Genomic DNA, 26,672 nt, shown 5'->3' on the forward strand with positions numbered 1-26,672 from the left:
TGTTCTCACCCCTAATACTTCTTCGTTAGCAACAAATTAAAACAGAAATTAAATAAAAATAAGTTTGATTCAAGTGAAAATAAGTGAAGCGATGTTAAAAGCGGAAGCAGCCAGAAATTGCCATAAATATGAATAGAGTTACCACATCAAATTATTCTTCACACAGAATCTTTACTTTACCTTTACTAAAAGCTTATTATTGTGTTTCCACCCTCCATACTTTTTCATCTGTAATAAATTAAAACAGAAATCAAATGAAAAAATTTCATCACAGGAAGGAAAAAAGCGATATTAAACTTCCGGTTTACTGAAAACTTATCATAGCGCCCCCTTCCCATAGTTCTTCATTTCTTCAAGCTTCCTAAAGAGCAATGATATGAGGGCCCCTAATAGTAGATGAATGATATTAGTGTTCCCTGGAGCCACAAGTCGTTCGGCCTACACAGAAAGTCCCTAGTTCCCCAAGAGATTAGAATGTGTTACAATGAACTACTAATACTACTAATAATAATAACTCACTGCAGCACCAAGCCGCCTGAGGCCAACACAGCTACGCACGCTCCTTCTCCAACCCATTCTATTCAAGGCCTCCCTCTTTACACCCCCTCCACTGGGAACTTCCCAGGAAGTTCCAATTTCCCTTAAATCATTATTTATGACATCCTCCCAACCCAGACAAGGACGACCTACTTTCCGTGTAGCCCCAGATGGTTGGCCAAAAAGAACAATCTTTGACAATCTGTCATCCTTCATCCGCAGAACGTGGCCTAGCCATCTCAACCTTTCTTTCATTATAGCCCTAGAAAGCGGAATACAATGAACAACGACAAATGAATAATATAAAATGAAATACAAGAAACCCCGAAGCTTAATTGAGAGATTTAATCTATTTCAAGGGTTAAATATTCAGTGAAAATACTGTTCTAATCAGTCTGATTTTTTTCTACAAATCCCAAAACAAAAACAAAAATAATCTCATTTTGTTTTTTATTAAACACAAGATATAATATTCGTACCGTAATATATTTCAATTCTACCAACACGGGAAAAATAGAAAACTAAATTTGCCAAACAATGAATATTGCAATATCACAGGACATACAGACCTACATATACATCTTAATAGCAGTGGAGAATAGAGTGAATCTAATTTGTATTTCCAAACTCTACAATTTTAAATTTACCATCAGCGGGATCAACCCCATTGCATCCTACAAATTGGGCTCAAGGTCTAGGGTCTATCTTCTCCGATCTTTGCCATAAAATTCAATTTATTCATAAGAAAAATTACCATTTAGTGGTATTCGAACCCATGACCTCCATCATGCCTGGTTGGACTCTATCCAAAAGCTACGAGGACATTACTATTGCAGAGCTCAAAATCACACCATCTTGAAATAAAATTCTGCTTATTAGTTTAAAACTTCATCTTCAGTGGGATTCGAACCCAGAACATCTTGCAATCTGAATTGCACTCTGCATAAAGCCACAAGAGCATGCTTCTGAAATATCATTATACCCAAGCTGAAGTTCACACATCCTTTAGAATCTTGACATAAAATTCCTTTTATTAGTAAAAAAAATCTCGAGGATCTTTTATATCTTAGAGCTTTAATTTCTGTCAAATTTCTATTCCAACTTACAGAGAGGAAAAGAATCGTCCCAAAAATCGCATAGTTGTCTCAAAACCGCAAGATGAGACGTTTCCAAAATATTTCAGGAACAGACTTTGACCCCAAGCACCCCAATCTTGTTGGCAGGTGTACCCCAATCTTTGCACCTATTAGTCCTACCAACCGTAAACCCTTATTCTCGATTAAAAGCCCAAAGATTCTTATCCTCTCCTCAGTATGACCACCAAGATAGATGTCTGTTATTTCGGAAAGATTCAATGTTTTTTAAATTCTATAAACTATCTTAAAAAAAACCACCCAGTTTCAGTTCACAGTCTATATACCCCTAATAAACGCAATAGCGTCGAGACAATCTTTTACGGTTGCACGTTTTAGAAATGTGATGATCAAATCAAATTGGGGGTCATTTTCAAACCATTTTTCCATGGTCAGTACCTTCGTTGCCAAGGTCATCAGCCACTTGGACACCTGAAAGAAATGAAGGGCAAGAAGCAAGAAAAAAAACTAACAAAAAGAACAAAAAAGCAGATAATGTCAAAAACAGTTCAATTTACAAATTTGACTAAAAACACTACATACAACCAACAAGGAACTGCCAGCGGAGGAGAAATAAATTTAAGTCAAGGTGTTCAAGTTTCAGTGAATATTTTTCTAATTAGAAAAAGAAATCGTGTTTTTCCATGTGTAACAGGGGAGCGAAACGACGGAAAGGATAGAAAAGTTGCTTGTGATGCTAGGTGGGGGTAAATTTTGAGGTAATATGAGAGATGTTGATAGACTAAATATTTAACAGATTACAGGGATTATGAAGGGAAGTATTAGTTTCTGTTTATATAATAGGGGAATAAAGCGACGGGGACAAAAGGTAAATTGCTCCTAATACTATGAGGAGAGGTTAATAGGAAAACGGATTCAAACAAGTCTGAAAGATCATCGCTACTGGGAAAGATGTAGAAATTACTGATTCCTGCCACGTAAAAAGATTATGAGACGTACTTTTAAGAACTATTAAATTCTAGATTACATGGCTTTCAGATAAGATAATATTTTTAAATAAGTTACTGAAGATTTTGAATATGATTTTTGAATATGGGAAGGTACCTAACGATTTTAGGAAAACCTTAATTAAACCACTATATAAGAAAGTGGTAAGAGTGAGTGAGGTAATTATCGAGGCATTAGTCTGATCTCTGTAAGTAGCAAATTTCTTAGTAATATGGTGCTTTTTAGACCGAGAGATGCTGTACACAAAATTTTAAGAGGAGAACCACGCGGTTTTAGAAAAGGTAGAGGACCTGTCGACCAAATTTTCATTCTTAGGTTAATATTCATAGGTGCATAAGTTTTCAAACTCCTTTGGTCCTCAGTTTTATATATATTATGATCAAGCGTTCGAATCCGTTGGTAGAACAGCTTTAGCAAAAGTTTTATCCTTATATGGTATATCAGACAAATACATGAAAGTGATTATTGCTATGCACGAGAACAGTACTGCTGCGGTTAAGGTAGGAAATGAGGTTAGCAACTGGTTTTGTATTAAATCAGGAGTTAAGCAGAGTTGTGTTCTATCCCTTTTTATATGGATCATTTTAATGTATTTTATCTTAAGAAGCCCAGGAAAGCCCATGGGAGACCGCGGAATCAAATGGTGAGGAAAAACTCTCCTGGACTATGATTTAAGCGTCCTAGATGAAAGTATGAGCGAAACAAATGAACTTCCAGAGGTTTTACAAGTTCAGAGTAATAGAATAGGTTTGAAAATTAATATTAAGAAGACTAAGTCACTAAGGCCATGAATAAGCGAAGACGAAAAGGTGACGTTGGGCAAAGAAAAGGTTGATGAAGTGGACAGCTTCACTTACCTTGGTGGTATCATTAGTAAAGACGGTGGAAGCAGTAAAGATATTAAAAGTAGAATAGCCAAGGCTCAGGGTGTTTTTTTCACAGTTAGAAAAAGTTTGGAAGAATAAGAAGATAAGTCGGCAAACCAAGATTAGAATATTAGAAGCTACAGTGATAGCAGCGGTCAAATATGGCTCTGAAGCTTGGGCGCTCCAAAAAGCGGATGAAGATTTACTACATGTTTTCCAGAGAAATGGCCTAAGGATTGTTCTGGGTACCGACAGATTGACCGTATTGCAAACAGTAGGCTGTACGAAAAGTGTGGCTGAATCTCGCTGTCTAGGGCTATAATGAGAGAAAGGTTGAGATGGCTAGGGCACGCTCTGCGGATGATGAATGACAGATTGCCAAAGACTGTCCTTTTCAGCCAGCCATCTAGGACCAAACGGAAAGCAGGTCGTCCGCACTTGGAGTGGAAACATCCAATAAACATAGCGTAAAATTTAAAGGAAATAGGGACTTCCTGGGAGGGTGTGAAGAGGAAGGCTTTGAACAGATTGGGCTGGATCTGGAGCGTACGTAGCTGTGTTGGCCTCAGGTGGCTTGGTACTGCGGTGAGCTGTTAGTAGTAGTAGTTGCAATGGTTTTCACAGATTAGCAGGGATTACTGATGATCAGAGAGATATTATCAGGGATTATGAATTTTTTTTATGAAGGGAAAGAATATTCTTTCATATATAATAGGAGAACAAAGCAACAAGGACGATAGAGAAACTTCGTGCGAATAGGGATTATTATAGGTTATAAATCTTAAGGATTTTGTGATATCACTGATAGACCAAAAAAGTCTCAAATCCTCGGTCCCGGTCAACGCAGAAACATCTGATCCCCGCCACAAGTGCAAGTAAATAAAAATATGGGAGGCATTATTCACAGGGGTTATTAGGTTGGTTGGATCATTGGGATTTACCGATTTTATCACAGAATATGAAAAGAAGTTATAAGGGATATTATAGATATTATTAAGGATTTGAGGGACAAAAACAAGGATGGTGAATTTTGTTATGAAGGGAAAGAATATTCTTTCACATACAAATGGCAAGCGAAGCGACGCAGACGATAGAAAAATCACTTGTGATGCCACTACGGGAAGTTGATGTGAATGAGGATAAAGACTTTTGGAGAATACAATTTCTCTGTGAGAATTTGAAAACCATTTACTGGGAAACGCTGGCACCTGATCACGTCACAAGTAGACAAGTTATATATAGATATAAAACCTTTATATATAAATATAAAGCCTCATGGATTAACTTATTACATTGAATTGATTCTCCTCTTCCTACAATGGCAACAAGAAAGTCAGGCACATCTAGTCAACATCAAGATAAATAAATCCACTACAATTGAAATATCAAATATTTCATAGATACACTCGGCTGTGATAATTAAAAGTGCGACATATACCATTTTTTAACTTTTAAGGAGAGCCAAAAAACGGAAAAAAGTTTGTCGGTTGTGGTCGTTCTGAAGGGTGAGGCTAATGTGAATAAAGGAAACATAGTCTAAACCAACTTTTTATGGTCTTTACAGAGGTATAAGTTAAATTCAAGTATTCAAAATTATTCTATTTTTGTAGTATGCCTCCTTTTTGATTGAAAAAAACGTTGACAAATGACAGGCCCACATGTTATACATCCATAAGATAATCCTCTTCTGTCATTCTGAATTGCAACAAGACCTGATAAAAAGAGACATGCGCCACTTAGAGGCATATGTCTCTTTTAACCTTGTAATAGTACAAGATAGGACAATTCTTACTACACAATTCCATTTCTCATGCTTAGTTTACCCATGACACATACATAACTCATTTTCAACGAAAATGGCATGTGTTGCACTTTTAATTATCACAGCCACGCTAATGTCCAATCTTAGAGGGGGGGAAGAAGCAAAGAAGTTTTTTCTGGAAGGGGGAGGGGTCAGAACACGAGAAAAATAGCACTGTAAAAAACAAAAACTTCAAACTAAGAAACAGAAACAAAGAAAGAGCACATTTTATAAAACGAATAAAGAGACTAGAAAAAATATACACTTTTAATAAGTTTTATTGCCTCTGGGTTTGAATAATGTGTTTTGCACTTATAAAGGAGAAAATACAAAAATCACGAAAGGAAATTAAAATTTGGAAAAAAGTAAAGTAAAGGGAGGCAAAAAATAAAGTTCCAAATAAGTTAAAAATCACAATAAAACTAGTTATTGCGAGTCACATATACAGCTCGGCTGCGACATCTTACATAAACGGTGGTAAAAAAAAAAGGCAATACATAACACCAACATAACCAAAATAAAAAAAAACAATACCTTCCTTTTTTATTATTATTTGGTGCCGTTTGGTTGAAGAAAAAATCTTTCTCTGGGCGTCCAGGATGCAGAAAAAAATGTTTTAACACAAAGGCTTTATTTCCTAGCTATTTCCGCGAGCGAGAAAGGAATATAAAACACATTAAAAAAAAAAAAAAAAAAAAAACAACTTCCAAATGTTTTGAGAATAAAAAAAAATAAACCAAAGATGGTAAATCGCTAGAATCAATTTAATCTGAGAGGACAGAATGTAAGTAAGTTTAAAAAAATGCAACACTATACAACGTTGGCGTAAAGAGCGGGGGTTGAAGAGGGGACAGTCCCTCTCAAATATGGAAAAATTTCTGGTCGTTTTAATTTAATATCTTGCTCTTCACTTTGATTAAAAAAACTTGTTTATTATACGAACTATTGGGAAATATCCCCCTTTCCTTATAGTTCGTAACCACTAACTGTTTGATCCAGAGCTCTCTTAACATTAGGAAGGCCTCCATTGCTAGGATTTTTTAGAAAATAGCTATAATTTTTTAGAAAATAGTTAGTTACGATGTTCTCTAGCGGTATTCAAGTTGAGGCGAAATGGGCAACTAAGAAGAAAAAAAGGCGTCAAACGGTATAATTAAGACATTTGTATTTACCCTTTTAATGACAGATTTATTTAAGGTTTCTAGTTATTTTTGTTCTAGGTTATTTTTGTTCTAGGCCCAAACAAAAGCATCACTTAAGATTAAACTCAAAGTTAACATTACATGATTTTATTTCAAAATCTGCTTCACAGTTAACTTCAAGTTACTTCAACTTTGAAGTCAAGGTTTCATGATTTTATTTCTAGTTTCAGACAATATGTCACGACGGGAACATTCTATTGCCAGGTGTGGATTCGCAATATAGAATGACCTTGACAAAAATTACCTCAAAATGACGTAGAGTAATTTAGTCTGTGTTTTATAAACAGACAAATGCACACTCATTTATTTCGCAAAGAGGGGGAAGGGTGATTTCGTCGAACCCAAGGTACAAGTGAGATGTATGGGACATGTAGAAATTGGAAAACTGGTCAAGGCTGGATATGCGAAATAAGGGACACGGACCCAAACCACCTTCCCTGCTTATAAAGTCTCTCTCCTACTATTCAAGATGTTTTCCCACAAAATATTTAATTATAGCACTAATAACTGACGTCTACGGTGAGCTGTTAGTAGTAGTAGTTGCAATAGTTTTCACAGATTAGCGGGGATTACTGATGATCAGAGAGATATTATCAGGGATTATGAATTTTTTTTTATGAAGGGAAAGAATATTCTTTCATATATAATAGGAGAACAAAGCAACAAGGACGATAGAGAAACTTCGTGCGAATAGGGATTATTATAGATTATAAATCTTAAGGATTTTATGATATCACTGATAGACCAAAAAAGACGTCTACGGTTGCCAATATTTTGAACATTAAAATGGTATAGACTGGACTAAAAAGGCCCTATAGCTAATTATACGTTTTCAGAATATCCTTCCGATTCTAACCTATTTATACCTTTTGAAAACATTTACTTAGCCCAAACTGCCTTTCTATCTATTATTAAAGTGAATTAAAATATAATAAGGGGTAAAACTTATAATTAAGACTGAAAACATTTACTGTCTTAATTAAAAGTTTTACCCGCTATTACCAGTGGCACAAATTCGTGAAAAACACAGGAGGGCACAAGCCCTACCCATGCTCCCGATCCAATTGACGCCACTTATTATTACATTTTCATTTCACTTTAATTATTGGGGTCTGATAAAACAAAGGAAAAGGAAATGATTCTGATTTATTTTCTACTTCTTCTATTTCTTTAACCAAAGGATTTTGTCAGAGTACTAAAGGCTACCACAAGTCACTTTTAAAACTTTTAAGCATTGAAACCACTTTTTTATGCTAAAATCGGTAGACATTAACTAAAAAACATTTGTCTTAGTAAGGCTTAACTGTTTTATATCTTCTCTCACTTGTCTCTTATTTTGGACAAACACAAACGGTTGCAAGGAATTATACATACTGGCTGGGGGGGGGGGGGCTCCTCTATAGTTTTCCCACACCTGATTCCAAAGAAGTATCTGAACGAAATTCCATACTAAGAGATATACTACATTAGTTGAAGAGACTGCGAAAATGGCTACAAGGATTTTTTTGAATACTACGAACAGTGAAAATAAAATCTGATTTTTTTTTAATTACGCGAAATTAAAGAATATCTTATCAACCAATTAAAATTAGTCAATTAATTAAACAACGATGAATTTAATCCAGTTATTGAAAACATATTTTAATTAAGTTTTTAATTACACGAAAGCTTACGCAACTATATATGTCTTAAAAATGGGGGAAAATCAGGAATTCTTTTTTAGTGGAAGAGGACCTCCATATTCAGATACGCAGTTTTGGTATTAGTGGGCGCTAGATAAGAACATCAACAAAAATAAGCGAAAAACATATTAACCCAAAATCTTAAGAAAGTATGACTTGGGGGCAAAAAAGCATATATATATAGAATCAAATAAAAAAGATAAAATATAAACAAATATAGAATCTACTTTTTTTCAACCGAAGGCAGAGAGAAACAGAGTTTACTAATAAAAAGTATTGCGACTCAAAATTATCAATGTTTTACTGGATGGAAAAATGCATAAAAAAGAACCAAGCAGGTATACCGTTCTCTGTATTGGCTAAAAATATACACACAAACACACAAGCATATATATATATATATATATATATATATATATATATATATATATATATATATATATATATATATATATATATATATATATATATATATATATATATATATATATATATATATACATATATATTTATATTTAAACCAAATATATTCAACCGGAGGCAGAGAGAAACAGAGTTTATTAGTAAAAAGCATTGCGACTCTAAAATTATCAATCTTTTACTGGCTGGAAAAATTGCATAAAAAAGAACCAAGCAGGTATAGCGTTCTCTATATTAGCTAAAAATACACACACAAGCATATATATATATATATATATATATATATATATATATATATATATATATATATATATATATATATATATATATATATATATATATATATATATATATATGTATATATATATATATATATATATATATATATATGTATATATATATCGTGCTACTGTTCGGCTTGCCGAACACATAGTTTATTCGGGGATCCCTATTGGTCGGTCTATGCTTGAAACGCGTTATCTTTTGCAGAGTCATCTGCAGAAACGGATCTCTTTAGCTTATGGCCGTGTTGCAGTTTATAAGCGTCAGTTTAATCGGCGGATTTTGGCCCATCTGTACAATGCAATGGCACTGCCTCATCTGTATTTAAGTCCCTTTTGGAGGATATTCCAAAAGGAAGATAAGAAAGAATTGCGGTCTACATATTATAAATATGCGAAGTACCTCTTACGGCTTCCACCATGGACAAGTAACGGTATTGTGACAAGTCGGTATAGGGTTATCGACCCTAATGAAGCGATCATAGCCCAGATCGCCAGATATAACTCTAATATTGTTACTCATCCTTGGGTAATTATTTTGAGGCAATAGGTTTTGTTTTTTGTAGTTAGATATCCATTTGTTCTTTATTTTTCTTGTGTTTGTGTATTCTTTTGTAGTGTGTTTTTTTACTTTTTTATTTTATACTCCATCTGTTTCTTTTGATAGGAAATAAATATATACATACATAGCTATATATATATATATATATATATATATATATATATATATATATATATATATATATATATATATATATATATATATATATATATATATATATATATATATATATATATATATATATATATATATATATATATATAAAAGAATAAAGAAGTGAATACCATTTCTTCAGATGGTGCCTTGACTTCTGGAGCAATCCACACCTTAGGGGCCCAAAGCAACATTTGACAAATGGATGCAGCTTTTTTAGCAGTTAATCTCTGAAAGAGAAAAATGTAATGACATTAATTGAAAAATAGGATAAGGAAAATAAAAAGTTTAAAGGGGAAGGTTCTTTTGGGGTCTGTTGTAAAACCTTAACAGACTTATAGGTACATCTGAGTTAAAAAGCGTATTTTAGGACCCTTTGTTTTATTTTGCGATGTACCTCCGTGTTAACTAGTCACGCTATGTTTATATAGGTTATAATTACGAACTACAAAAGTTCAGTGACGTCAATTGGAGGGTGGGGGGTCTTTGCCTTCTGGATTTCCCTCCTAGAGTTTGAAAATACCTTTTTGGGGTGTAATTCAATTGATAAATGCCTTTTTCTAGCATCTTCATAAAAAAAGACAGATATGTCGCCTCCCCTTGATACCGGAAAATAAATTTTTTCCCCTTCCCCGAAATTTTCATGAGTTAACGCCACAATTTCATTAATTCAAGTTCAAGTTTTAATTAAAGAGAAGGACAAGGGCTGATTTATTCGCACTTGATTTAAATAATAGAATTTTTAGTAATCAACATTTTTTTTTAGTTTATGGCAGCTTAGTTTATGGCAATTTCATCTTGGGTATGTTGTTAATTTTTTCTCTTTAGTAGAACCCTTATGTTATAGAAAAGCACAAATGCTATTTTGGAAAAAAAAAGATTTTTCTTAAAAAATATTGCTAGGAAAATGATTACGGAATATGACAGTTTAAATTAGTGTGCTTTAGCTATGGGGAATAAATTACGCAATTATCGAAATTCCTTTTTAAAGAAAATTATTAAGACGTGGGATATGTTAATATGGAATGCTATTTTTTTAAGGTGAAGAGGGAGAATGATATATATATATATATAATATATATATATATATATATATATATATATATATATATATATATATATATATATATATATATATATATATATATATATATATATATATATATATATATATATATATATATATATATATATATATATATTAATTATGGACAACATTGGTATTCATTTAATAAACAATTTTCAAAATACTTTGTTTTTAAAATTTTCTTGAAATATATATATATATATATATAATATATATATATATATATATATATATATATATATATATATATATATATATATATATATATATATATATATATATATATATATATATCAATGTTGGACAAAATTGGTATTCATTAAATAAACAATTTCCAAAATGGTTTATTTTTAAATTTTCCTGAAATAACCTTTCACGGATCAATGTACAAATATTTAGATCCAAAATCAAACGCGTACACTTGACCATAGGCACGCTCGGGCTTATCCCCCACAGAGGGTGTGCGTCACGAATATTCTCAAACTAAGAAGGAGGGATGTCCTTCTAGGCATTCTTATGGGATATTCCCTTTATTCTTACCCCTATAAGCAGCTACTTATTTACAGGGTGTAACAAATTATACACAAAGAGGTCTCAGCCCTTTCACCCCCTAGGTAGTTGACAGATTCGTCCAATGAAAGTAAAAATTACACAATATTACACAATATAATATATAGACTGCAGTCCAATTCTACTATTCTATTTCTTCTGCTAGTCTATTTCAAAATAAACAAACTTCATTTCTCCGTCGACTCAGTTTGCAGTTTAGCTATTCAAGCTAGAAACATGAAACTCGTACAGAATAATTTTGAATGGATAAGGATGTGTGCTATACAGGGAAAGTTGAGAAAACGTTTTCAATTATTTATGTTATAACATGGTGTGACACGAGATAATACTGTTCTTAATTATGTCAAGGGTGCAAAATGGGGGTTCACATTCTTCGTATACACGAGTCTTCTAATATTTCACATCCAGGGAATAATACTGACAAGTAGCCATTTTATACAATTGTACCCATTTTATAATACTGAAAAGTACCCATCTTTGTGCTTTTGAATGAGTTTTATTTCACAGTCCCAGCCCACAGGAGGGAAGATAATAAAAAATTTTCTTGAGGGAGCACTGGTGGATAACTTTCGAAGGTCAGACCCAAGAAGAAGTAATACATTTTTGGAAACAGCACTGATAGCAATATTTTATCAAAATAATAAGACAAATATTCACTTGGTTACTATGCTTATTTATAACATTCATTAACAGGTGTTCTATGTGACTCATTTGAAAACGTCATCCTAGCTAACTAAATTTCCATGTATTTTTCAGTTCAGTCTATCAATCCCATTGTAGATTCGTGTATAAACACGGCATGAAATTGGGCGTTCGAATTTGAACGATTGATTACTTCCAAGTCCAGTGTCTGGACTGCATTTTATTGACACATGAGCTCAGTTTCTTATTTTGGCGTGGACTTTTTTTGGTGGCATGCAGAGGGAAGATTTTACTTCAGGGGCACTGGTGGGACTGTCAGGAGATCCATGTTCTGCTGAAAAACGGTATATCTGGGCAGTAGGCCCCTATATTTAAGAAATACCTTTTTTGGAGTATTTACTTTGAAGTGCAGTATTTTAGTGCCACTTTAGCTCAACCTCTTATTTTGGCATATAGTTTTTTTTTAATTTCTTGTTTTATTTAATTTGTTCATGGTCTACAGAGAGAAGATATATATTTTTTTTGTTCATGGTCTACAGAGGGAAGATAATTGCATGTTTCCTTCAGGAGTACTAGTGCTGTACCCCCCCCCCCACCCAATTTTGTAAAATAACTTTTTGGGGGCGTTTCAACTGGAAAAATACCTTTTGTCTTCGTACGATCATTGAAAAAAAAATGCCCTCACTTAGGTTTTAGATATGCATAAGCCCACCTTTCTCTCCCAAATTTTCATGAAGTAACATCACTTTTCTTAATATGGCACAAACTCTTTTGCTCTCGTGTGCAAGCACTGTATAGAAGTGCGCGTATGAATTCGGATGATTAAATATTTCTGATCCTAGAGCTACGGACTGTTGAGGCTGCATTTTAGTTCCGCTTGAGCTCAGTCTCTTCTTTTCACGTGAACCCATTTGCGCTCGACTGCGCTGAATTGAATCGCGCGCAGGAATTTGGAATGTTTTTAAGCCCTGTGAGGCTTGGGAATATTTATTCATAGCAGTATGAGTGCGTTAGCTGCAACTTGTGCGATATGACACATATATAGGGATGTAAATGGGAGTGAAGCTTAGGGGATCTTTCTGTTACAAAAATGTGCCCTGAATATTCCATTAAATTCTATTTTTTGGGTCATTTTTATTATTTATTTGATTTTTGATAATAAGGATATTTGAAGATTGCTAATCTATTGTGCAGACTCGAGTATAACTGTTATGACTCTAATAGGCCTATATTTTTACTCTACAGACTCGTATAAATGTAAAAGACTTTTCCCCAAAAAAGTTTTGGGTCTTTGTCCATTAGAAATTGGCCAAAGACAGGCTTTTAAGCAAAAACCGCGAGATGAGTGAAATAATAGTGAAGTAATACACTATTTTTAGTACTGAAAATATTATCTATTTCTTTAACCATTTTGACACACAATTTCCCCAATCAGAGCATGGCAGAACACAAATCAAAAATTCGAACTGTCACCTTTTTAAAAAATCCTTAAAGAATGTTCAAAAAAGCTTTATATTTGCATCTATAAAGGAAAAGAAACTGGTTCTATAAGAGCTTACATCAGATGTTCTTACTTCATGAATTTCTGGTGAAATTTGCAGTGTACGGTGAATTCTGTACCAAAATTCCCACAAGTTTCAGGTCATACAGCTACAAAAAGCCTGTAAGCAGTGAAGCTCTGTCCCCATTGCTTGATGTAGAAGCTTTTTTGCGATTTTTCCCCTACCGCCATAGATGTATATCATAGAAGCGCAGTTGATCTCTTCTGCGCTTTCTAGAATTTATCCCTCTCACCAAAAAAAGAACATTGCTTGCCAAGTAATTGGAGCTCTCCTATTTCTGTATAATCTGGCCTTGTGATTCTCAAGAATATGTTCCGCCCTCATTTTTCACAGATGCGCTTAGAAAATCACTACTAATTAAGAATTATGCATTTATACTTTTGCAAGAAAAACACATAGGCTTTGGCAGGTTGTCAGCATAAATTTTCTGATAACTGTAATTTAAATTAGCTGGGGCATAGCTAGAGAAGATAGCGCAAAAACACCCCCCCCCCCCTCGCACCTAGAACAATACTAAAAAGTGAATGTAAAACTAAATTCTGACAGTAGACAGAAAAATCATACCCCTTTCCCCAAAGAAGTTTACGAGAACAACATTTTAATGATGTGATAAAAAAGATAGACTAGCAGAAAAAAAGAGAAATAGGAGAATATGCATAGGATAATATCAAGAATTGAAAACTAATTAAGATGATTGAATGAATAAGAAGTGGCACACACAGGGAATAGTTCCATCAATTGAAGGGGAGTCAAAAGATTTTTTGAAATAAGGAGAGTTGAAGAAAATGACGCACTTTCCAGTGGTTATCCTAAAGATTTTCAAGGGGACTGTCTCTGGGAGGTGGGGTGCAGGAGGACGTCCCGATAGATCTGATTCTAATTGCCGGGAAAAGCATTATAATATTGCACAAAGGAAAGAATAATCATAGCTTTATATTTGGATATGGTCACTTTTGAGGCACCACGGATGATTTTGAAACACAAAAATTGTCAAATTAAAAATGCCAACTTATAACCAAGTCAAAAATTGTCAATGAAATAAACTAAAAATAAGCCTAAACAAGAAGAAAATGCCAGGGTCAAGAAATTCAGGTCAGAATTCTGACAAGACCTTGTAATCTGGGAAGAAATACAAGAAATTCTGGTAAGTCCTTGTATTATTTAGCTCATACTCTTTTTGTCACTTTCGATTGGGTAGCATTAAACAGGTTAAAACATACTGAGTAATTTGTCAATCTTCCAATTTGTTAACAGGGTGGTGTAGGGGGAAGGGCCTGTTTGGAAGAAGTCCCAATAGATTTGTTACAAATTTTCAATATCCATTTAAAAAAAAAAGACTCATAGGTGTCCATAGGGGCATGGTCACATTTGAGATTCTCAGTATGATTTTTATATTTTATAAAAACTTACCGAGTCATAATGTCGATCAAGCAGTCCATAAATAACAGCTTGGGCATGAAGGGGAACACCACAATCAAGAAATGGTAAGTCAGAATTTTGGTAGGTTCTAGAATCAAGTTGCTTCTCCCCTTGCTTGTAAAATGGATTTTCATGACCATAGATTTCATACGCTACAGTTCCAACAGCCCATGAATCATACTTGAAGTAATTCAACTCGCTGAATGGCCCAGGCTTAGCACAAGCTACCTATGGAAATAATATAAATAGGTCACAAATATATAAATTTTAATAAAATACTTTTGCTCTTACTTTTATTACTTTTACTAAGTTTTTTTTTTACTTAGTACCATTTAGCTTAGTCCTAAGTTTTTCTTTTTTTTTTGGCTCCGTACCATTTTTTGCTAAATTCCATAATCTTCGTGTGGAAAATACTGATATATCATTTTCATTTATATAACAGATATACTTACACCCTACCCCCCCCCCCGGTATTTGGTGGTCTGGTAGTGAAGATGCTTATCTATTATTTGCATGTACATTGAATAGACAATGTTTTACACAACATTTCGTAAAAGATTACGTTTTATTGTGTTTACAGAGATTGAATAAAAAAAAAAAACTAATTTTTTTTGCTGAAAGTAAGGAGCGACATTAAAACTTAAAACGAACAGAAATTACTCCGTATATGAAATGGGTTGTCCCCTCCGCAATCCCTCGCTCTTTACGCTAAAGTTTGACTCTTTGCCACAATTCTGCTTTTTAAAACAATTAAAAGCTTTAGCGTAAAGAGCGAAGGATTGCGGAGGGAACAACCCATTTCATGTACAGAGTAATTTCTGTTCGTTTTAAGTTTTAATGTCGCTCCTTACTTTCAGCTAAAAAAATTAGTTTTTTTTATTTAATTTCTGAACGTTTTTGAATTAATGCATGTTTGGTTTTGGCTCTCCGCACATAAATTATTAAATTGAAATCTGTATATTAATTCTTTTTTGGGCTAAATGGCTTTCTCTTAGTTTTGATCAGACGATTTTGATCAGAGAATTTTTCGGTTACTTAAAAAGGCAACTAGAACTTTTAATTTTTAACGAACGTTTTTATTAGTGAAAAATATACGTAACTTAAAAATTAACTTACGTAACAAACTTTCATAATCTTATATTTTTATTATGTATACGAGGGGGTTTGTACCCTCGTTAATACCTCGCTCTTTACACTAAATCGTAAGTTTTATCCCAATTCTTTAAGAATGACCCCTGAATCAGAAAGGCCGTAGAATAAATAGTTGAAATTACTAAAAATACTTTAGCATAAAGAGCGAGGTATTTATCTCCTCCTAAATACCTTGCTCTTTATGCTAAAGTATTTTTAGAACCCTTCATATGCGTAATAATCTCTGTTCGTTTTAAGTTTCAATGCTACTAATTCCTTTCATTTGAAAAAACGTTTTCATGTTTATTTTTCATTGTTTTCTTATAGTAATGCTAGGAAATCCTGCGCCCTTTTCATTGAATTTTTTCCCCCATGACAGATTCCTCTAAGGAAAGATCCTCCAACATAGCCCCCTCCCCTCAGCCCCACCCCCCAAAAAAATAAAATCCCCCTGAAAACGTCTGTACACTTTCCAATAACCATTACTATACGTAAACACTGGTCAAAGTTTGTAACTTGCAGCCCCTCCTTCAGGGATTGTGGGGGAGTAAGTCATCCCCAAAGACATAGTTATTATGGTTTTCGACTATGTTGAACAAAATGGCTATCTCAAAATTTTGATCCGTTGACTTTGGGAAAAAATGAGCGTGGGAGGGGGCCTAGATGCCCTCTAATTTTTTTGGTCACTTAAAAAGGGCACTAGAACTTTTCATTTCCGTTAGAGTGAGCCCTCTTTCGACATTCTAGGACCACTTGGTCGATACGATGACGCCTGGGAAAAAGAAAAAAAAAAAAAAAAAAAACAAACAAATAAACACGCACCCGTGATTTGTCTTTTGGCAAAAAAAAAAAACAAAATTCCACATTTTTGTAGATAGGAGCTTGAAACTTCTACGGTAGGGTTCTCTGATACGCTGAATCTGATGGTGTCATTTTCGTGAAGATTATAGGAAGATGTAGCTATTGATATCAAAATTCAATTTTTTAGAGTTTTGGTTACTATTGAGCCGGGTCGCTCCTAGTCGCTTCGTTACCACGAACTGTTTGATCCAGCTAGTTTTCACCTATGTTATATATTAAAGTTACTCCTGTTTTTAATTCGTTGTTGCTTATCGAGAAATGTACATGCTAAAAAAGTGGTTATAAAGTAAGATATTGATTACAATTGCTCACAGCTTCCCTAAAGATGGCTTACTCGAACATAAATCATGGGCGGATCCAGGATTTTCTTTATGGGGGGGGAGGGGAGGGAACATAATAGGCTACTTCGATAAACTTGCGAATAAAGAAATACCTGCAATTTAAAGGGATCATCGACAATTATGTGTCGTAGGTAGGTAGTAGAAATGGTCTTAAACTTAATCTCAAATCTGGTGAGGGTTAAATTTCTAATAAATCTGTTGAAATTAAAAATGTATTAAAATATTGATACAAAAAATAGTAAGTTATAAAAATCGCCCCGCCATAAAAAATAAATAAAAAGATGTTCAGAATCTATATATAAAAAAACAGGATATTTAATATTTTCTGCATATTTTTGCCTTTGTACTTCTGACCGCTATAGCGAGTGAATTAAGTTTTTTATTGTCAAAAAAAGATTGGTCTTGAACCATCTTTTGGGGTCATGCACTCTTTGTGACTATTTGTATAGGTCAAACCATTTAGCATGTCGCTTAACCTTATGACATTGCTAAGTAACTATGATAGTAATGAAGAGTAGGAAATTAGGATAAAGACATAAATTGTATATTTCCAAAATATATATTAAACATTAAATACTAGTTTCTGTTAGGGGTTTAACAAGAAAAACAGAACGAAGAGATAAAAATGCATAGAAGACATTTAAAACGAGGGTTTTAAGTATAGGCAATAAAGCATTAACTGATTACTGTTTCTTTTTTAAAACAGTGTTTTATAAACAGTGTCAACTTTGACGAAATCTCAAAAATTCACAAATCAAAATTTTACTTTCATAACAACGCAGCATATCTTTCCACTTTTCAAAGTTCTATATACTTCACTTAAGTTACATAATTCGCAATTCTATAAGAAAAGACTATTTCTGTATTTCCACAACCGTCATATCCTTTTATTACACGCTCGATGTCTACCTCAATATTTTTGTGAATGTTTATAATGGCTAGTCCTGTCAGTTTAGAACTCTTCGTTAGTATTTCCGCTTCTATTCATCCCAAAATATTCGAATAAAGACCAAAATCGTCAGAAAAATATGAACTCTAATAGAGATGCATGTAGGTATGTGCTTCAAACAAAAGTATAGAAGTCGAAATACTCTTTAAAAAACAAATATTTATGTATTTGTTATTTTTGTATTTGATAGATATAAATTACGATTTAAATTCTCAGGGTTTCAAGCTGTGGTGGATTCTAGTTAATTTTTTTTTAATCTGGAAATTTTCATATATTCAATTGAAAGTTGAGAGGTGCAGCATAAGTGGGAAATGGTAACGTCGACAATGAAAGGGGGGAATCAATGCCAGGTTATTCTTCTCACTCAATTGGACTATCTGTCTTGGCTTTTTCTACACTTAGCCATGACTTGATGCCCACAACTATATTCCATTTTAATTCAAAAATCAACGGACTCGTCTGTTGAGCACAAAAATAAAATTAGAAATTTGACTCAGATTTAGCCTTAAGTAAGAGAATTGTCCTGTAAAAATTTAGATTTATAAACAACTAATCATGGATATATGAATCAATGGCATGTATCAAAATAATTATAAAAATCCTCAGCGGCATATATAGCAGTTTGGACGATTTTATGGACAAATATATGCAGTCCATATACAAAAACATAACTATATTTTGTGACAGGTTAGTATTGAACAGGTGAGAAATTCTAAAGTAATATTGTAGTTGCATTCCGTTTCTGTGGTTAACTCAAGTTGTGTGAATTTCCACTTTTATCAACATTTTATTAGTAAATGTTTAAAAAAAAATCGATGCCATTCCACTGATTCAAACCGAAAATTCAGAGACTCATCTATACCAGCTAGATAAAAAAAATAAAATACATAATCATTTGCCTTCTTTTACGAACGATTTCTCGAAAATCTGTTCTTCTTAAATGATTGCTCCGACCTTTGAAGGGGTATTTCGACTCATAGACCAAGTTTTAATTATATAATACTTGTTATATATAATGTTAATATAATTTTATATTTAACTGATTTTTATGCTAAATATAAACATCTAAGTTAATTTAATATTTATTAATAATTATTAATATTATTAATAATATAAGTAAATATTAATATATTTAAGTTAAATATAAACATTAATATTAATTATTTTAAGTTAAATATTAATAAGTTAAATATTTTATATGTAACTTATTATATATAATAATATAATTTTAAGAATATACGAACCTTTATTAAAGTTCTAAAGAGTTTGGCCTTTATTTTAATGTTTTAGAATGATCAAAGGAAGAGATACGTAAATATTAACATATAACATTTAAGTATATATTGATATATTAAGTAAATTATTTAATAATATAATAATATTATATTATTATAATAAAATAATAATATTAAGTAAATATTAATATATTTAAGTTAAACATAAATATTAATATTATTTATTTTTAAGTTAAATATTAATAAGTTAAATATTTTATATTTAACTTATTATATATAATAATACAATTTCAAGTATATACGAACCTTTATTGAAGTTCTAAAGAATTTGGCCTTTATTTTAATGTTTTAGAATGAATAGAATAGTGTAAAAATCACTCTGCTGTACAAAAAAAGGAAACCCAAAAGCCAAAACAGACTGCCAAAAAAAAGTAATGATATCAATTTATTCGCCTCAGTGCCACAGAAAGACTCGAAAATAAATTTTTGACAGTAAAAAGAAGCGAATTCAACCCCGTTGTGAAAGCACAATCCTGAAATATCATTTCGAAATATCCTGAAATATCAAATAAAAAAGTAAGGATTTTAAACTTCCCCTCCTTGTTATTACGAAATGAAGATTTTCACCTCCCAGTTGACTTTTGTGGCAATATGGACAGATTCCCTTGATAATTCTAATTTGATTTAATACTTTTTGGCGGTATGCGTCATTAGTAAAATCTAACACAGACCGTACAAGGTAACTGAAACCTTGTTTCAAACTTGTTTGCAAAAAAAAGCAGTCTTAATTAAAATTTATTAAAATTAAATAATTATTATAAATTAAAAACTTATTAAAAACTCAGTTTCGGCTATTATTGAGCCGGATCGCTCCTTATTAGTATATTAAATTAAAACATATATTAAACTTAAAATATATTAATTATTTAATATATTATTTAACATATTTTAATTATATTAAAACTTATTATTATAAATTAAAAACTTATTAAAAACTCAGTTTCGGTTATTATTGAGCCGGATCGCTCCTTATTATTATATTAAATTAAAACATATATTAAACTTAAAGTATATTAATTATTTAATATATTTTAATTATATTAAAACTTATTATTATAAATTAAAAACTTATTTAAAACTCAGTTTCGGTTATTATTGAGCCGGATCGCTCCTTATTATTATATTAAATTAAAACATATATTAAACTTAAAATATATTAATTATTTAATATATTATTTAGTATATTTTAACTATTTTAAAACTTATTATCATAAATTAAAAACTTATTAAAAACTCAGTTTCGGTTATTATTGAGCCGGATCGCTCCTTATTATTTATTAAATTAAAACATATATTAAACTTAAAATATATTAATTATTTATTATATTATTTAATATATTTTAATTATATTAAAACTTATTATTATAAATTAAAAACTTATTAAAAACTCAGTTTCGGTTATTATTGAGCCGGGTCGCTCCTTATTATCATATTAAATTAAAACATATATTAAACTTAAAATATATTAATTATTTATTATATTATTTAATATATTTTAATTATATTAAAACTTATTATTATAAATTAAAAACTTATTAAAAACTCAGTTTCGGTTATTATTGAGCCGGGTCGCTCCTTACTTCTGTTCGCTACCACGAACTGTTTGACAGTTTCAATATTGCCCAAAATTTTCGCCTTAATATCCTTAGCTATAGTAGCAGTAGTATTAGCACCAGTAGCAATAGTAGTAGCAGTGGAGTAGCAGTAGCTTTGGGATGCAAATATTGTCTTTCCGTTACTTCAATATCCCCTCCCCCCCCCCAAAAAAAAGCCCCGTAAGTTTTAACTTCACACACAAAACTGTTTTTAAGATGTTGATACCCTATTAAAACATGTATACAGACGGCGTGTTGTGATTCACTTCACCTTTCCCCTAAAAATTCCCTGAAAATTTTACCTTCATACACTTAGGCAGAATTGTATTAGTAGTCACAGTAGTAGTATTAGAAGTAATAGCACTAGTACTAGTAGTAGCAGTATTATGAAACATATTGCCTTTTGGTCTGGTCATCAAGTCCTGTATTCTTTGACTTAATACAATTAGTCATTGTTATGACGTTGTCGATATGTCCTTTTGATAACCTGTATATTCAGATACTTCTTGAAATTTACATCATGATGCTCATAGCCTTACAAGTAGTTGCAATAGAAGTAGTAGTTGGAGTAACAGTAATGGTAGTAGTGGAACTAGTGAATGTAGCAGCGTGCATATATTGTCTTTTTATAAATTTATCTTCCCCTTTAAGCATTCTCTGAGAGTTCCAACTTAATATACAAATTATTCTGAAGATACGCTCTTTTAAAAATATAAATACATATAGTGACTTTGGATGTAATTCAAACTTGCTCTTATTATTCTCTCAAATTTTCACCTTCAGAGACTAACCTTAGACTACTAGTATCCCAGTAGTCGTGGTGGTAGGAGGAGAAGTAACAGCAGCATCAGTGTTGTACCACTAGTAGGACTAATAGTAGAAGCAGCAGTATTAATAATAGGGATAGCATGTACTTATTACCTTTTCGTCAGTTGAGCATCTTCCTCATAATGCACCGGAAATTTCACCTTGATATGGTGAACGGCTCGAAAAATATTGCTGATGTGCCCTTTTGACGCTCTTTTCATCTTAATACTCTCAGCCTTACAAGTTTTTGCAATCAAAGTAGCAGTTGCAGTAATTTAGTAGCAGTAGTACTAGTACTAGTAAAAGTAGCAGTGGTAGTAGTTTTAGCAGTCGCATGCACATATTAGCTTTTTGTCAATTCATTTTCCCCTTTAAGTATTCTCTAAAAGTTTAACCTTAATACCAAAATCCATTCTTGAGATACGCCTTTTGACAATCTCCATGCACATACTGTGTTTTAGCTCAATTCAAATTCACCGTCAATACTAAGTCAATTTTTCACCTTCATACGCGTATACTTAATTGTACTAGCAACAGAGTAGTAATGACATTAGTAGGAACAGTAGTAGCAGTAGTAGCATATTATTAGTAGCAAAATCAGTAGTGGCAGGTGCATTCTGCTAGTTTGGTCAGGTGAACATCCCATTTATGATGCCCCAGTAGTTTTCTCTTAATACGCTAAGTCGTTCCAAAAACATAACTGATGCGCCCGTATTTGCAAACTATATGCACATACTATGTTCTGATTTAGTTCAACTTTCCCCTTAACAATTCCTCAGAAGTTCCCCAAATCCACTCAGCATTCTCTTAAAGACGCACCTGAATGTTCTTCGTCTTCTTGGAAATTAAAGGTCAAACATGCCCACGTTTCTCAATAACATATACCATACGTAAACAATGAACGAATTGCTTAACTTACACCCCTTGTCCTGATGGCTATGGCTATGTCCTGATTTGATGGCTATGTCCTGATTTGATGGCTATGTCCTGATGGCTATATCCTGATTTGACATCCCCAAAGGCACAATTACTGGACCTTTCAATGATGTTCAAAAATATAGCAGTTAAAATTTTGAATGGATGTTTTTTAGGAAATGATAACCGTGGGGGAGAGGGGGAGGGGCTGGTCACCTTCCGATCACTTCTGGCTCTTAAAAGAGGGCACTAGAACTTCGGATTTTCCCAATCAAATGAGCCCAATCCAAAGTTTATACAAACAGCCATTCCATAAAAACCTTATATGCCCCTGGGGCATAACTCACAACCCTTGCCCTTGGGCTCTGGTTTTTTTCAACCCTGGAGGCATTCCTTATATGTTCTTTGAACTATTTTTAACAAAATGACTAGCTCAAAATTTCGATCAGATACATTTTTGAGAAAAAGGGCTTCAAAGGGGGGTAGTTCCCCTTCATCATATGTGACTCTTAAAACGGAGCTAGAACAATCAACTTACAATCAAATGAACCTCCAAAATTTCTCCGACCACCCCTTCCATAAGAACCCTATATGTCCCCTGGAAATAGTTTACAATCCTTGCCCCCGGACTCTGGGGGTTTGTTTCAAATCGAAAGGTCTTGATATTTGATCTTTCGACTAGTTCGAATTATGTGGCTATCTCATATTTCTACTAGATGTATTTAGTGAAAAGAGGATTATCACTTTTGACTCTTAAAAGAGCACTAGAGCTTCTGATTTCCCTCCGAGGTTGTACGACCACCCCTTCCATAAAAACCTTATAGGTTAATAATGGGCAATTATAAGTGCTTCCCACGCAAAAAAGCATTTTTTCTTGTTGTTCAAGCCATTTGGTTTCAAAACAATTAATTTTGGGTTACTATTGACCAAGTTTCGTCTTTCGCTAGGTTGCAGCTACTGCTGCGACCTAGATTGTAGACTGCCTAGCCAACACTTTCCAAAATAGGCTTACAAATCATAATGAAATGATCTGCGGTATTGACAGCCTTTTGTCTACTGGTTAACCTCTTCTTTGAAGATCTTTGAAACTGTTACTTGTAATTTTTGAAAAATCTGTACCTTGTTTATTATCCGCTTTGTTTTGCGTTTTTTTTTTGTGCTTTAACTCGCGTTTTATGTGTTTCAACACATTTTTTGTTTATTTGAAGTGCCAGTATCTTCAATGACCTCTAAAAGAATTGGAATAAGCTAACACGGCTTTTATACTAAGTATGTAATCTTCTAGGCTAAGTAGTTAAGTTATGTTACCCTTAGCAAAAGTTCCGATCAAAACAAGATATTTCACCCTAGGTCAACGTAAAAATCCATCAAAATATCAAGATCATCGTCTGAAAGCATCACAATCATCATAAGCAAAATATTTGCTTTGGGTTTTTCTAGAGTGCCAGTATCTTCAATGGCTACCACGAGAATTGGATCAAGCTTAAGCGGGTTTCACACTAGGCACGTAATATTCTATGCGAAGTACCTAAGTTATGTTACATTGTGTATAATTTTCACAGTAAAACGAGTTCTTTTCCCCTAGCTTAACGTTAAAACACATTAATACGCCATAGTCATCTTCAGAAATCATCATAAACAAACTATTTAAAAACTAAAATGCGGAATGGAGACAGAGCTTCAACCTGTGATCAACCGTTAAAGACTTGGAGAAGCCTATGATTTATTTAAAATTTATAACTTGCTCATCCAAAATTTCACGTCTATGTTTACCGACAAAGCCTGTTCAGTAACATACGTAACGTATCCCAACGTATTAAGTTGGGTAATTTATCTGTTATACTAATAAATTCATTCATTCATCCAAAAAATGATTACAAATATAGGATACCACAGGAGCTGTTAAATATTATTTCCGACTTCCCTTTCCACTTTATTTACAATTTCCTCCAAAAAAATAGCGATCCGTAAAAAGAAGACTTACCTCAGGAGCCATTAAACTAGCATTGCCACCACGATCTGTGTCCGCAGACCTGAACGGAACAGTCAACCCCAGATCTTTATCAGCTAAACAGCACCCAAAATCTGTGATGACGACCAGAGGCTTCAAAGGGTCATAGCTTAAGTCCAACAGAATATTATCTGATTTGATATCTCGATGGGCCACCCCTTTTGACATCATATAGGTGACCCCCTCCAGAATTTGTGTCAGGATGACCAGGGATGTGGAATTGGATGGACGACCTTTTTGTAGATAGTCTCGTAGAGAGCAGTCATACCTGATATAATAAGACTAAATTTAACTGAGAAAGGTGTGGCATCTACCGATTCACACTAAAATCTATACACCAACTGGCATAATTTCTATTCCATCTTAGGACCGACATAGTTGAAAGAACAAAAACTAAACGGAAAATCCCAAAAATTTCATCTTGTGACCAACGTACCGTCAAATGCAAATACTAATTTTTGGCGGAAACTCTTGTAAATGTCAAATATCAGAGATATCACAAAACTTTCAGCAGCCACAGCTGAACCCTAGAACTTGCGTGAATTTCATCTTAGGACCAACCTAGTGCAGAACATTGTCACTTGTTTTTGCAGAAACTCCCGACAATGTCACCGAAGTTCCAGCAAGAACAGCTGTGGCCAAAATTTCTGGGAAATCAATTTTTTAAAATTCAAATTTTCCAAGAAATTGACTATTATACAGAAAACTAATTATTGACGTTCCAATTTCATTTTAGTGCACACTTAGTGGTGACATCTATAAATTTTTTAGAAAATACTGCAACAATTTGACCATCTCCACTAAAGATGTTACCTCTACACTACTTTCCAGACGCATTTGACAATGAGGATTTCTCTTTTCTTTAAACACCAGATTCACGACGCTTTACCGCGCCTGCATATCCTAATTTACAAGAGAAATTATTTTTTTTTCTTTCAAGGCCGATAAGGCCAATTTTAGTTTGACCATGCTATATTTCCAACTAATACTTGGGAAAAATTTCATGTTCTAGAGTTTCCTGGAAATTTTAATATTTGACACTTTTTGAAAGCCTTCAAAGGAAAGCTTTACCTTCTTAAGTTGTTTGGTGCTATATGCAGGGTTCGGACAGGTCGGGTCGTTCCAAATTATAGGCTCTGTCCTATTTATATAGGATTCGCCGAGCCCAAATATAGGGTTCGGAAGTCTTCGGGATCAAATCGGTGGTAGATGGTGTGTTTTTATGTTTTTTATGTTTTTTTTATATGTTTTTAGCTATATATTTTTCATTAGCTATATGTTTTTCAGCTATGTTTTTAGCTAATTTTTCACCCACGTTTCTTTTTTCTCAAATTTGGCATCCGCTTTAACCAGAAGCTACACATAGAGACCATGAATCTCAAATAGATCTTTATCACTGTAAAAAACTGAAATCCCGATTTTTCAAAAAAATTTTTAATTTGAATTTTCACTGTACTTTGAACTTTAAAAAATAAATCATAACCGAAGATAGTTTTTGAAAGCAATCTTTATCTCGGGAATTTTCCAGAAAGCCTATTGAGAACCTCACTTTGATGAACCGTACTAGCCGGAAAGCACAACTGGTGATGAATTACACTCTGTCGTGTTTTTCTGGTCAGTCAAATAATGGATACAGAAAGAACACTGCACGAATTTTCCTTTTGGTCAGAATGAAACTGTCTGTCAGGATTAGTTTTGACAATAATATTAAGTCTAGTGGTCCAAAAAAGAGAAAGAAAAAAAATACTGAACAACAACTTAGAACTAAAATAAACATTAACTAATAAAACAAAAAATATAAATTATAATGTGGCAAAATGGGAAAAATATTGAGATTGATAACAATATGAAATATGTTATCTAAAATTACATATATATAAA

General features: G+C 32.9%; 1 protein-coding gene across 1 annotated transcript in view; it reads right to left on the minus strand.

Annotated features, from left to right (window-relative positions):
* Positions 1-970: 970 nt before the first annotated feature.
* LOC136026540 (serine/threonine-protein kinase Pink1, mitochondrial-like) overlaps positions 971-26,672 on the minus strand; it is a 60,307-nt gene continuing 34,605 nt past the window's right edge. The window contains exons 6-9 of the mRNA XM_065703222.1: positions 24,765-25,059; positions 14,878-15,114; positions 9,738-9,836; positions 971-2,102 (exon numbers count right to left, since the gene is read on the minus strand). Of these exons, the coding sequence (XP_065559294.1) occupies positions 1,950-2,102; positions 9,738-9,836; positions 14,878-15,114; positions 24,765-25,059 (784 nt within the window). The 3' untranslated portion in view covers positions 971-1,949. The remainder of the gene's footprint in view (positions 2,103-9,737; positions 9,837-14,877; positions 15,115-24,764; positions 25,060-26,672) is intronic.

The sequence above is a fragment of the Artemia franciscana genome, chromosome 4, assembly GCF_032884065.1.
Source record: "Artemia franciscana chromosome 4, ASM3288406v1, whole genome shotgun sequence".
NCBI classification, from domain to species: domain Eukaryota; kingdom Metazoa; phylum Arthropoda; class Branchiopoda; order Anostraca; family Artemiidae; genus Artemia; species Artemia franciscana.